The sequence below is a fragment of the Talaromyces proteolyticus genome, assembly GCF_021365285.1.
Source record: "Talaromyces proteolyticus strain PMI_201 chromosome Unknown BGW36scaffold_5, whole genome shotgun sequence".
In the NCBI taxonomy this organism is placed as follows: Eukaryota; Fungi; Ascomycota; class Eurotiomycetes; order Eurotiales; family Trichocomaceae; genus Talaromyces; species Talaromyces proteolyticus.
The window spans coordinates 1586005-1598126 of record NW_025764281.1 but is presented as its reverse complement, the minus strand read 5'-3'; the positions used below and the strand labels follow the sequence as shown (position 1 = coordinate 1598126).

The following is a 12122-nucleotide window of genomic DNA, read 5'->3' as shown; positions in this document are numbered from 1 at the left end:
CAGCCTCAGCCCCGGCAATGTCGACATCCTTTCTCGCTTTGATCACTATTGAGCGTTCGAAACACCATGCCTGCCGTATTGCCTGATCATCAATTAGATACATCTACATGACCAGCCAGCCAGCACTACCATCCTACAATGAATGTGATCGCGATTCGACGTGACGTCACGTCATCCATCACATGTAGACTACGCGGCTTCTTCTTGATTTGATTTGATTTAAATTTACGCATCTTGTTTTTGCTTTTTCGGACCAACGGGCGATGCATGCTTCTTATCTCTTACCTTCCTGCCTGCCTACCTTGGGGGCTCGCGCATGTGTTAGTAGCGTTAGCGAGTAGCAACAGAACAAATCAGAAACCCCTCCGATGATCATCGTGCCATTTCAGCTCCACAAAACCCATCCACCTGCAACAGCCATTATTCCGTAGACTTTTATGCATGCTCATGCTAATAATCTGAATAATTTAATTAGTATGTACGTTCTACGGAAGGGGGGGATGGACAGAACCTGGTTAACCCCAAGCAGTGATAAGCCAGAGGCCCGGGTCTAGAATAAGGTTAATAAGGCCCCTCGGTTGTCCTCGGCACTGACAGTGGCAGAGGCCGAGGCGACATGCTATACAGCCTATCAGTTATTCCTACCCGAGACTCAAAACAGCCGTCGCCAAAGCATGATCATCGACACTGGGAACGTCTGACACGTGCAAAAATGCCCTCTACGGACAAGGCTGCTCTTGTATGATAGGAAATCTGATATCAATTAGATCATAGTGCGGATCCGAAGAAAACGGACCGGCTCACCCCCCGCATTTTCGGGAGAATCCGTCTTGTCGCGGCCAGGGGCGAGCCAATTGCTTCAGTTTCACCCGCCTGAATGCATGCTCGATCCCGGGTTATATTCTTGTCGGGCGCGGCAGGTGTAATCGAGCATTGTGGAATGCCTTGTGCGCGACGAGAGGGGGTCCACTGGTTCTAACTTGATTCAGGTGCTTGTGGTGCTTATTTTTACCTCGTTACTCTGTTCCTATACTTAGTATACTTCTACATATGTTGGTTTGAATAAAGCCTCACTCTTAGATTTTAAAGTTATTCATCACAATTTCAGTGATTCCATGTTGTGTGTTCCTTGTATGCTCTTCGTCTCCAACTTAAGACATAGAATCTAGGACAAGAGATGGACATTTACACTCATAACAACCAACACGCAACATTTGAACACTCGTATGGAATATCCTAGGGGGCAGCACAATAACTATGTCAAGCATCAAGAGATATTCCAATTATGAAAATATTTAGGGACTTTACATCATCTACACAGCAAGTAATGGTGCATATAGTGAGCAAAGAATCCATATTCACGTTATTGGAGCCTAATCCTGAAATGAATCTGGGGGTAATGGAACAACTCTTGCTCCCGTATGCGATTCTGTGTTTGTAACCCACGACCGCACAGCCAGCTTTCGGCGTAACAGGAACGCCATGGCAAGCGACTGATTAATACCCATACCATGCCCGATCTTCTCCAAACATGTAATGCCCCATGCCCTCATGGCTGAAGGAGTCTGGTCTACATCGTACAGATCCAAGTTGGCAGCCAAGTACAACGGCCAGATGAGAAGGAAACCTCCAATAGCTCCCTGGATCAAATTCGGCCTTCCAATCATATCGAATTCAGCAAAGGTCTCCTCGGTACCCAGGTGATAGGGCACACTAGCATAGATCTCCTCTGCAAGCCGTTTGGCAACTGCAATACTTTGATGAGCTGCAATTAAGATATTGGAGTCTACACTAGTGTCGTTCATTTGGCATTGAAATTGAATCTTCTTCACACATGCTGAAACAACTTCACGGATGATAAGCCGTGAGCAGCGATAGTTGTTCAACGAATGACACGCAAATAGGTTATTATAGACGTCATAATGATTACCGAACGGTCCATAGATCAATTCGTCCTCTGCGCTATCTGTCATAACCGTGGAGCGTGACCAGTAAGGTGAAGAAAGCCCATCAAGCCATGAGGCATATTCTTCGTCTAGGGCAAGTGCATCATGCAGAATCGATGTAGGGTCTGTCAAACCGCCTTTTTTTACGGTTGCGCACAACTTACACAATCGGATAGAGAGATGGCCCATGGCATCCACGTGCCTGCTCTCGTCTTGACTCCCTGTAGATGCGATTTCGGATGCAACATCGGACAAATGGACGAGACTAGGAGCGGGTTCCATTTCTCTATGGATGTTGTTGGCCAACTGTCATCAGTTAGCCTTCTTTGTAATTTGCGATGAGAAGTTCCAATCATACTATTTGAGGTCGAAGCTGTCTGAACATGTGCAGCCCGTGCACAGTACGCAGTCCCGCCTCACCTCGCCATTCAAGTAATTTTGATGCGCCGTCGATGTGCTTTTTCCATCTTTGAAGGGAGCCAGTACTATTAAATGAGATGACCTGGCATCGTGTCAATATAGAATTCAAACATATGTTGATGATAAAAAAAAACAAGAAACCTGAGTTCTGATAACCTACTTCAAACATTCCAAGCAGTATCACCGCTGCCAGAGTCGAATCGTTCGCGGAAGTGACTGGATCGGTCAGAGCACGATTCGTGCAGCCCAAGGCCGTAGTATATTCCTCCCGTGCAATCTTTGTCAATTTAGAAGCCATTTTGATGTTAGCTAAAGCCGACAGCCCTAGGGCTGTCATCGCAGAGCGTACTGGCGAACTCTCGTCTTTAGACATCAACTCCGGAAGATAGCTGTAATGTAGCGCTGTGCTTCCCTGGCACACATAATTTGAATATACAAAGCATATCGCTTCGTCGTGTATTGAACTCTGTAGGCATTGTGTTTGAAGGCTTTGATGACTTGATGTTTCATCCTGTTGTGGAGGGGGTCGTTGTGTGTCAAGTGGAAGCTGAGAACTTGGAATATCTTGATGCCACGTTCGCTCCTTACTAATACGGCCCTTCTTTAGGCTAGGCTTCTTTCGGTTTTCAGTAGCAGGTTTCGTCAGGCTTCGCTGAGTCTTGATAATGATCTCATTTTGAACACAGAATCTCAGTGCCTGGGTATCACGATAACCGGTGCATGGCTGGTTGGCTCGGACGCATGCGGAACATGATGGAGTTGCCAGGTCGCACTGATAGATCTGAGTTAGATCTCAACACTTGCTAAATTCGGCCCTTGCAGAATCTCCGCGAATGGCCAGAACATGCGGAAGGTATTTTGCACACCTTAAGTCGACGGTTCCTGCATCTGCTGCAAGCCGCACTGGGCGTCCCACGATACACCATTACTCTGATGTACAAAGCCCGGAAATCTAATCTAATTATTGGGTTTAAACTTGGGTGAATTCTTGAATGCTTTTTCACTTCAATGTGAACATGGCTATCACTTCGAAACTGGGCCGAATAAAAGTATTAAAGTTACTCCAGGCGGACGGGTCAGCCCCTGACAGGCGAACGACAAGGAGCATACCAGATTGGGCAAGCATCTCGTGCAGACGACTAGTGGACCAATCAGATTGCCACACTCAGCCTTCTTGGCAACCAGCTGAACAGAAGCTTGCTGTTCAGCCCTACATGGCTTAATTCTCCTCAAGTGTTTAAATATTTCAACAGGGCCATACATTGAGGCCCCCAAGTCGGCTCCGAGTCGCTCTCTAACAAGGCTTTACTAATCTAACAGTTCCTAATTCAATGATTCTATACTTTACGTCCATTTACAAAAGCCATTACGTGGGTTAACTAGATAGATAAGAACTACCATTTATATATTGTTTATTTCCAGGCGATAAGGTAGTTCGTACAAGTCTGGTTTTTCAAGAAATAAAACGAAATAAATACTAAATACACATAGTAAGAGGACTAAACAGGGACAAGAATGAGCGTTCATTGATGACAATACCAAGTTGATTATGTAACGTTGAATCCTGATTCCAGGACATCCCAAGTGTATCAACATGCTGGAAGGAAAAAAATTGACTGGATCTAACCCTCTATGGTTTCGATAATGTGTTGGAACCAGTCAAGCATGACCTGGTTCTGCAACACATCCGCCCCAGTGCTACAGTGCTCGCCTGCGCCCTCCTCATTAGTGAAAGCATGGTAGGTAACATCTATGAGATGAGCTGCCAGGGCCTGGGCCTGACCAGGGAAGAAGAGGTCATTTTGAGCACTAGCGACAAAAACTGGCATAGTGATATTTTGAGTTAAACCCTCAAGATTGAAATTTTGCATCTTAGAAACCCACTCAAATGGCGTTGCCGCATCGAAGGCCCAGAGACCTTGCTGGATACCCCAGCGAGTGGAGGTGGAAGTGCTAGGGTCCTCAAGAATATGATACATGATGTCGTTGAAGGCCGTCGCATTTCCAGAGTTGAAAAGAGCTGTCATCTCAGGCCCGAACTTGTTAAGCATAAATGGACCAAAATCATATAAACCATCGACAGCGAGAGTGGCTGCAAGTCGGTGCTCATATACAGCCGCACGAGGAGCTAGCCACCCTCCAAATGACAAACCTACCGAACCAATGGCAACCGGGTCGACTTCTGGCCTTGTTAGAGCATAGTCAACAACTGGAGTGACGACCTGTTCCCATTGTGGAATGAATCCGAGATTTTGTTCGCGTCTCACCGTTGGTTGGCCAGGACCTTCGTACGTGATAGCATTCCAGCCACGTTGGACTACTGCCTGGCCCACAAAATGATACATCTCCTCCTGCGAGCCGTCGTAACCGTTGCATAAAATGAGGGTAGGTCGCGGCCCGGGAAGTCCGCTGCCATAAAATACGATTGGAATATCAAATCCATTCCCCTTCAAAACAACTCTCTCTCCAGGAGTGGGAAGTAGAGCAATAGCAGAATTGAAAGCTGCGAGTTGCTGATCCCACAGCGAGTATATACGTGGGTCGCTCCAGTTGCCATGCAAAAAAAAGTCTGCGGAGCGGTAGTAGCTTGAAGCTCTGAAAAAAGCATTCCTGGCTGATATAGGGTGTTTCGTCACGTCAATAGCGTTTGACACATTTTGTACCCTATCGGCAAGCGCATTGAAGGCGCCGGAGTAACTCTCCATATTCTTTGGTAGAATTTGATTGGCTGCGATAAGGACTTCGCCAATGTCAGAGCCTTCGTAGGGTGCGAGCGCAAGGACGCGGAGAATTTCGAAATGAAAGTCGGGATCTGAGGACAATTGGTACATTGGATCAATGGTGGTGCCATTATCCCTCTTTCCATGATGTAGAGTTCTGGGTGGTAAATATGAGGCCTTGGACAAAAATTTGTTAGCTATATCATACTTTAAAGAAAGGACAGATAAGAGCTTACCAAGGAACTGCCTATGCAGCTCGCAAGCAATACGATAGAAATCAGACTGGCGAACATTTCCCTTTCACTGGAAGCGACCAACTTTTATCTTTTAGTCGAAGAGTGATGTGCGGTGCTGCTGTCGAATTTTGCAAGACGAGAATATCCGCAGCCTATATACAAACCCCGGATTCTTGCTTCTATTACCTCCAAATACGAAGATATAGTCCTATGTAACCAAAATACACCCTGACTTAAAATAGTCGCGCTTCTCTCTTAATGCTCCTTACCTTATAAAATGAATATCTTTCCACATTCGGAGCGAGTTAAGTAAGCTTAACTCTAATATGCAAGTCTCAACACTTGCCTTTTTGGGTAACATTTACGGAGGGTCAACCTTATAGCATATATCATGCACTAGTGTTTTAAACAAACCACTCCCGAAATTTTTGAACCTCATCGATTTCTAAATATATAAGCACGTAGCTGAGAACGGTATAATCTCAACTAAGTCGCTTTAACTACCTTGATGATCTGTTGAAAGACGCAAGCCTGCATCCATCTAATGACAAGGACCCACTGCGGAGAATGTGGATTTGCTTCTAACCAGGGTATGTTGAGGCTTAGTCACTTAACTCTTGCCCTTGTGGGTATAGATAACATGAAGAATATGAAAAATGACTTTGTGGCAGTCAATCAGCAAGACCCCTAGTGCCTTTTTACCAACAATCCAAAGCCACAGCTGAATCCATGTTTGGAGGGCTGAAATTAGCCTCTGCGAGTTAGCTGCTTGCTTTTAAGTCAGAGTTGATGCGACGAATACGATTATGTTATCTCTGCCGACACCTTTCTAATCACACGCTAATTGCATTTAAGACTTTCAAAATAAATAGCAAATTGCTAACTCCTTTGCCGAGAGACAGGGATTTTCTGGCCGTAGTATATTACTTTATGAGCAGCTGAAGAGATATATTTAGAAACGGGATACGCGAGATCGATGTCAGACGATTCAGATGGATGCCGGTGTCAGCCAAACACGAATGGATTGGAAATTAGCATATGTAGGTAAATGAAAGCTGATGTGCCCAGCTCTTTCCATCCCAACTACCAGAATTATTGATCCATCGCGAACGTTCTGATATCAATTCTCAGATTTGTCCTCTCAGTTGGCTGCATTCAAGTCCCGCCCAAACAGCTATAAGGACCATTGCTAGAAGGTTTGCCCTCAGAGCAAAAGAAACTATGGCCGAAAAATGCACAGGTTGGTATTATTTTTATTGTCCTTTAGATCTATAGCTGATGTATCAAATAGCCTTGACAACTCCAGATACGGTGTGGTCATTCTGCCCCTCTATCGCAGGCGCATATATAATGATGGTCGCCTTTGCATTAACACTTGCTGCTCATATTTTCCAAGCCTTCTACCACAGAAAATGGTATTGCTTTGTAGTTATTATGGCAGCTATTTGGCAAACTGGCAGCTACATCTTTCGCATTCTAAGTATTCACAATCCCGCCAGTGAGGGGTTATATTCCCTTTGGTTCATCTTGTTGTTGGTATGAATGTGTCCCCTGAAATATTCCCTGTCTTTTACGGGGGTTTGGAGAATTGTTGAGCTGATACTATTATCCGTGCAGGTTGCACCAATCTGGACTAACGCTTTCGTGTACATGGCCTTCGGACGGATGGTGTGGAATTTCACTGACAAGGCTAATATTCTGGGAATAAAACCGTGGAGGTTTGGAATGTATTTCGTTATTTTGGATATTATGTATAGAATTATCATGTTCATGGTAAGTTGGTGTTCACTTTGCTAACGCGTATCAAACAGTTCATTTCTAGTCCAAATTTATGGAGGCGCTCGTGCGAGTCAGAGTAATGTGCCTACATCGACAGTCCTGGATGGTATGCTCCAAAACCCCTTTTATTGAAAGCCCTTCTTTAACGTGTGTTTGAATAGGGCTGCATATCTACATGGCTGGACTTGGCATCCAACAATTTTTCATCCTCATCTTCTGCGTCTTTGCATATTCGTTCCATCGAACAATGAACCATGAGGGTAATAAGCCTCGAAAAGCATATCTGTTGTTATATACAGTATACGCAGAGTTAATCCTCATCACCGTATGTGTGCAATTCCAAAATAACTGAAATGGCTTCCTGTTCTGATACTTTTTTTTTTTTGAGAATAGACTCGAATTATCTTCCGTCTGTGTGAATTCTCGTCCGGCCTTCACAGTACTATTCCCAACCACGAGGCATACCAGTATCTTCTCGACTCCCTTCCCATGCTTATTGCTCTTGTTACAGTTAATATCATTCATCCCGGACGCATCATGCCTGGAAAGGGTGGAGATATGCCTAGTCGTAAGGAGCGAAAAGACGGCGTCATAACCAAACACTATCGCAGCAGAGAGGAGGTTGGTCTTATGCCGATACCCTCACGAGCAAGTGGTTCTTTTTGAAAGGAATTCAAGTTTAATGAGTTGGTCCAGATAGATCCTATTGCCTCATTTACGTGAAATACATCTGATAACTTGCAACGATCATAACTAGAGGATCCGAACAAGAACCTGTATTTAGACTACCTTATTTTTAGTTAAATCTCAGCAAATAAAACCGTTTCCGTATCACTAATATATTCAAAACACCATGTAATGTTTTTAATTATCACATCAATTGATGTACTTCATGGTGGATGTACTGGAGGTTGAAAACTTGCAGCTAGCTCCGAATGGAACTGCCATAGAAATATACGAGGGATAAAGCCACCGTAAACAAAACAAATACAAAGACAAACTCGAAGTGGAATCTTCAACACAACTACAAGAAGTGAAAGCGAAGAAAGGAGAAGGAGAAATGCAGACACAATGAAATTTATGTTCACATAGGAAATTATAACAATGCTAAACATTAGGTATGCATGCATGCAAAATTATGCACAAGATCGATATCCACAGAACTTGTAGACAAGCCAGAGTAGTCACAATCACACAGAACAGAGGTATAGAACAGGAGTACTGTACAGTACTAGCTATGGGGTATCACGATGGCTGATCAACTCGCCTCCTTCTGCTCATCTTTGTAACATGCTAACGAAACACTCACTCGACCGAGTCCTGCAACGGCCATTCTCTAGGCGCGTCGCCTACTGAGAAATGAAGGGCTAAATGTTTGCAGCCGAACAAGTAGTATTCCTAATGTTTGTTGATAATCAAGAACGTTGTTTAACTTCTTTATTCCGCTGGAAGTCAACTTTCACCGATCGTCTCCAGCTCTAGCCTTGCCTCGACGACGGAAAAAGTCCATCACCTTCCTCGCTGCTCCGGAGCTTCCAGAGTGGTGAGACGGGTCTCTCTCGTACTCGTATGCATCTGCAAATTTGCGTGTGCTCTTCTGAAGCACACCCTGTTTGGGCCTAGACGCTTGCATAGACGGCCGTGGCCTGTTCTCATAGCCACCATTGTATTGTCCGCGATGAGGATAACCATAAAATTCGTTGGTTGACGATCCATACTCGTTGGGCTGGTTGCCGTATGCGTCTGTCTGGTAGTCTTGTAATTCTGCAAATTGCCGGTCGATGTGATCTTCGTAACTCGTCTCTGCAGGGTGTTGTTCTGAACGAGGAGCTGCGAAGGAATCATATGTATCGTCACGTCCCATTAGTCCACCAGGGCCAGTAGCTGGCCGAGACAGGTTGTGTTCTTGACTATCAGCATCACTGTGTTGCTCACTACGTCCTGATGACGAGAGCCCCTTGAGCGAATTGATGAGGGAAAATCGACGCGGTCGCCCTTCGCTTCCGTGGTTGCTCCTATAAGAGCCGGGGCGTCGAGAATCTATCGAGGCTCTAGAGTCATCGTTGAAATAAGGCTCTTTCATACTGGTAGGAGGATAGCGTCTGACTGGTTTGGGGCGAGGAGCAGCCTGGCTGGAGCGATTACCGAAAATAGAGCCCGAACGTCCAAAGATCTTCTCCCCAATACTACTGACAGTGCTTGATCGTTTGTGACCTCTTCCAACTTCCTGTGAAGGGCCTTGGTTGAACTTGGCTGGTAGCTGTTGGGCACTAGGCCGTCCAATAGAGACATTTGGATCTTGAGGTATAGGCGCCGAAATGTTATACTGCTTGCCATTCTTAGGCTGTGCAAGTCGACCCTGCGCATTCGTTGGTGCCACAGTCGGTGCTACGGGCTGTCCGTAAGAGCCACGAGAAGGAAGTCGCCCAGCATTGAGAGAATGTCCGGTATTTGGACGAGTAGTATAGACCACGCCGGTTGTTTCTGAAGTTGAACGAGGGACACCAGGCCGTTGCTCTCCAGACGGTTCACTAGGGAGCGGTTTATTCTGGTCAGGAGCTGCTCGGCCGCTTGCTCTAGGCGTCGATGATTTACCGGCCGGCGAGTTTTCTGTGCTATGCGTGCTAGACTCGCCGCGTGCAGTTTGTGACTGAGGTGCGACATATTCCACCTGGACTGTCCTCCGCTTCGCTTCTCTCGAGGTCTTCGTCTTTTCAGCTGATTCATCCTGAGTAACTTTTCCTTGTTGGTGGGTAAGGCCTCCAAGTGTCGAAGCACTGGATTGGAAGGTCTTCTGTGGTTCGCGAACGGAAGCGCTACGGGCAAGGGACGGTCCTTCTTGTGTACCTTCTACAATCCCAAAGTTAGATGCAAAGTCGAACCTTGAGGGGAACGAAAAGTATAGGAAAACCACTTACCGGCAGGAACTGTGGTGGTGGCAATGTCGGCGACATTGGTAGTGCTGCTTGTGATATGAGACACAACGTGTGAATACTCACTAAGCCAGCTATGGCGAGCGACCTCGAAAAGATCAGCTCGCTTGCGTGGGTCTGGAACAAGGATGCGTCTTAATAGGTCTCGAGCATGTGGTGTCACGTATTCGGGAAAAGTCAAAGGCGTTGAAACGATATATTTGTACAGAAGATTTATATTATCGCCTTCGGGATTGGCAGGGTCGTCGTCAAAGGGTAAGTATCCAGCAAGCATAGCATACTGCAATAAGTTAGAAATAGAATTGGCCCCTGACTGATTTTATACGTACCAGAATGACACCACAGCTCCACACGTCAACCTTACGACCTGTGTAGAGCGAGTCGCTTACAACTAGCTCTGGTGCCGCATAGCACGGACTACCACAGCTTGTCTGCATCAAGTCACCGCGCCGCAGTCCATTCGCATCAAGTTTGTCCAAGCGCATTCTTTTGACAAATTCGCGATTAGTCAGGTTGTACTCAATCTCATCGCTCAGTTCATCGCCCGGGTTGAAAGTGTTGGCAAATCCAAAATCAGTAATGATGATGTTGCGATTTCGGTCCAGTAGCAGATTCTCCAGTTTCAAATCACGGTGCACAATTCCCTTTTTATGTAGATAGCCCACTCCTGATACAAGTTGTGCAAAAAGGCGTCGCGCTGAATTATCCTTCAAATAGCGATTGTTCAGGATGTAATCAAAAAGCTCTCCCCCTGATGCGTACTCCATAATTATTCCAATGTAGCGATCGGTTTCCACCATCTCGTGTAGCCGTACGATGTTAGGATGTGACAGATCCCTAAGGATGGAGATTTCCCGGTATATTTTGGGCAGTCGGCTAGGGTTGGCACCCAAGCTTTCACGGCGTAGGAGTTTAATGGCAACCTGTACACTTCCCTCTCTTCTCCAGCCGAGCTTCACCTTGCCAAATTCTCCTTCACCCAATGTCTGGCCCAAGATGTACTTGCCAAAAGTGGTTTCTTTTCGTCTGTTAGATGTGTTCGAATAATCATGCCGGCTCTTCGTGCCAGTACGATTATTATCATCTACACCCTCATCCTCTACCGCACCGTGTCCAGGAGTTGAAGATGATCCGATCGCGGGTGAATTTTGAGACTCTAATTCGCGCTCATGCTCACGTTCGATATCCTCGGAAGGGTCTGTGATGACCAGTTGATTGAGTATGGTACTCGAGTCTTGACCTAGGACACCTGGCTCCGAAGATGAACCTGTTAAAGTGTGAGAAGGGATTTTAACTTAGAGCATAGCTGTGTAACTTACCTTGATCATCGGTTGCATTGGTAGATTGCTGTGGACTGTCAGAAGATTGTTGTGCTCTACGACGGGACCTGCCCTCGTTGGTTTCATCGCCTCTGCTTCTCGTGCGGCCCGACGCGTGATTTCGGGACCGCTGATTAGAGGATGTTCGCGGTGGAATGGCCAACCCTTCGGGCACAGTAGATCGATTGCGACTGTGGTCTGTGGGCAATGGCGACGCGGGTGAGTGCGAGCTTCCCGGTTGTGGGGAATTCCGCACAGGAGCGCTCATATTTGGCGACGTCGATCCGTACAAAGGCTGCTGTGGACTGAGGTTTACACCATTGGAGTTTGGCTGCCGACTTGAAGACCTGGCTGAGGGTGAATTGCGAGATGTCGTATCAACGGGCTGCGAGGAACGGGATTGTTGTTGGTAGGTTGCTGCGGCGCGGGAAGGATACGCATCCTGGGCGTGGGAAGACGTGGTGTACGAGGTTGAATTCGCCGCCGAAGTATGAGGAGCTGCTTGCATGGCAGCAGACGACATGCCTTTGGTCGAGTGCAAACGAGCACCACGGTATAGAGACGTGGAATGACCTCGTCCTACTGGGCACTATGCAGTTGATGGAATGTTCCTACGATGTGAACGAGACATGCGAAAGGAGAATCGAGATGAGCGTCCACACGTCCACGCCTTCCAAAGGATGGTTGAGGATGACGGAAAAAACAGACGAATCGCTTATCGGCGTATCAGGAAAAGCAAGCGACAATGATTTTCTATCAAAACGGGAAG

General features: G+C 46.4%; 4 protein-coding genes across 4 annotated transcripts; 1 reads left to right on the top strand and 3 right to left on the bottom strand.

The window, feature by feature from the left end:
- Positions 1–1351: 1351 nt before the first annotated feature.
- Positions 1352–2897, bottom strand: BGW36DRAFT_460690 (uncharacterized protein). Its single transcript, XM_046222102.1, has 3 exons — positions 2527–2897; positions 2305–2448; positions 1352–2252 (listed from the first exon to the last, which is right to left on the bottom strand). The coding sequence occupies exons 1-3, from the start codon at positions 2737–2739 to the stop codon at positions 1374–1376; spliced, it is 1236 nt and encodes a 411-aa protein (XP_046073320.1). The 5' UTR covers positions 2740–2897; the 3' UTR covers positions 1352–1373.
- Positions 2898–3988: 1091 nt separating this feature from the next.
- BGW36DRAFT_396508 (2,6-dihydropseudooxynicotine hydrolase) lies at positions 3989–5197 on the bottom strand (the record flags this gene model as incomplete). The annotated part of the gene is made up of 1 exon (XM_046218174.1): positions 3989–5197. The coding sequence occupies one exon, from the start codon at positions 5195–5197 to the stop codon at positions 3989–3991; it is 1209 nt and encodes a 402-aa protein (XP_046073319.1).
- Positions 5198–6543: 1346 nt separating this feature from the next.
- BGW36DRAFT_426542 (RTA1 like protein-domain-containing protein) lies at positions 6544–7767 on the top strand (the record flags this gene model as incomplete). The annotated part of the gene is made up of 6 exons (XM_046220284.1): positions 6544–6562; positions 6614–6858; positions 6940–7073; positions 7134–7207; positions 7263–7426; positions 7495–7767. 6 exons carry the CDS (start codon positions 6544–6546, stop codon positions 7765–7767), a joined length of 909 nt encoding a protein of 302 aa, XP_046073318.1.
- Positions 7768–8395: 628 nt separating this feature from the next.
- On the bottom strand, positions 8396–12048 carry BGW36DRAFT_151484 (putative serine/threonine protein kinase). Its single transcript, XM_046209515.1, has 4 exons — positions 11354–12048; positions 10364–11301; positions 10020–10314; positions 8396–9951 (listed from the first exon to the last, which is right to left on the bottom strand). Exons 1-4 carry the CDS (start codon positions 11874–11876, stop codon positions 8561–8563), a joined length of 3147 nt encoding a protein of 1048 aa, XP_046073317.1. The 5' UTR covers positions 11877–12048; the 3' UTR covers positions 8396–8560.
- Between the last annotated feature and the right edge of the window lie 74 nt (positions 12049–12122).

Excerpts from the sequence above, each read along its gene's own strand:
- BGW36DRAFT_460690 (XM_046222102.1), bottom strand. The coding sequence starts at position 2,739 with ATGTCTAAAGACGAGAGTTCGCCAGTACGCTCTGCGATGACAGCCCTA. Across the intron at positions 2,449-2,526 it reads TACTGCTTGGAATGTTTGAA|GTCATCTCATTTAATAGTAC; the intron begins GTAGGTTATCAG and ends ACACGATGCCAG. Across the intron at positions 2,253-2,304 it reads GACAGCTTCGACCTCAAATA|TTGGCCAACAACATCCATAG; the intron begins GTATGATTGGAA and ends AACTGATGACAG.
- BGW36DRAFT_151484 (XM_046209515.1), bottom strand. The coding sequence starts at position 11,876 with ATGTCGTCTGCTGCCATGCAAGCAGCTCCTCATACTTCGGCGGCGAAT. Across the intron at positions 10,315-10,363 it reads GGAGCTGTGGTGTCATTCTG|TATGCTATGCTTGCTGGATA; the intron begins GTACGTATAAAA and ends AACTTATTGCAG. Across the intron at positions 9,952-10,019 it reads CACCACCACAGTTCCTGCCG|AAGGTACACAAGAAGGACCG; the intron begins GTAAGTGGTTTT and ends TTGGGATTGTAG.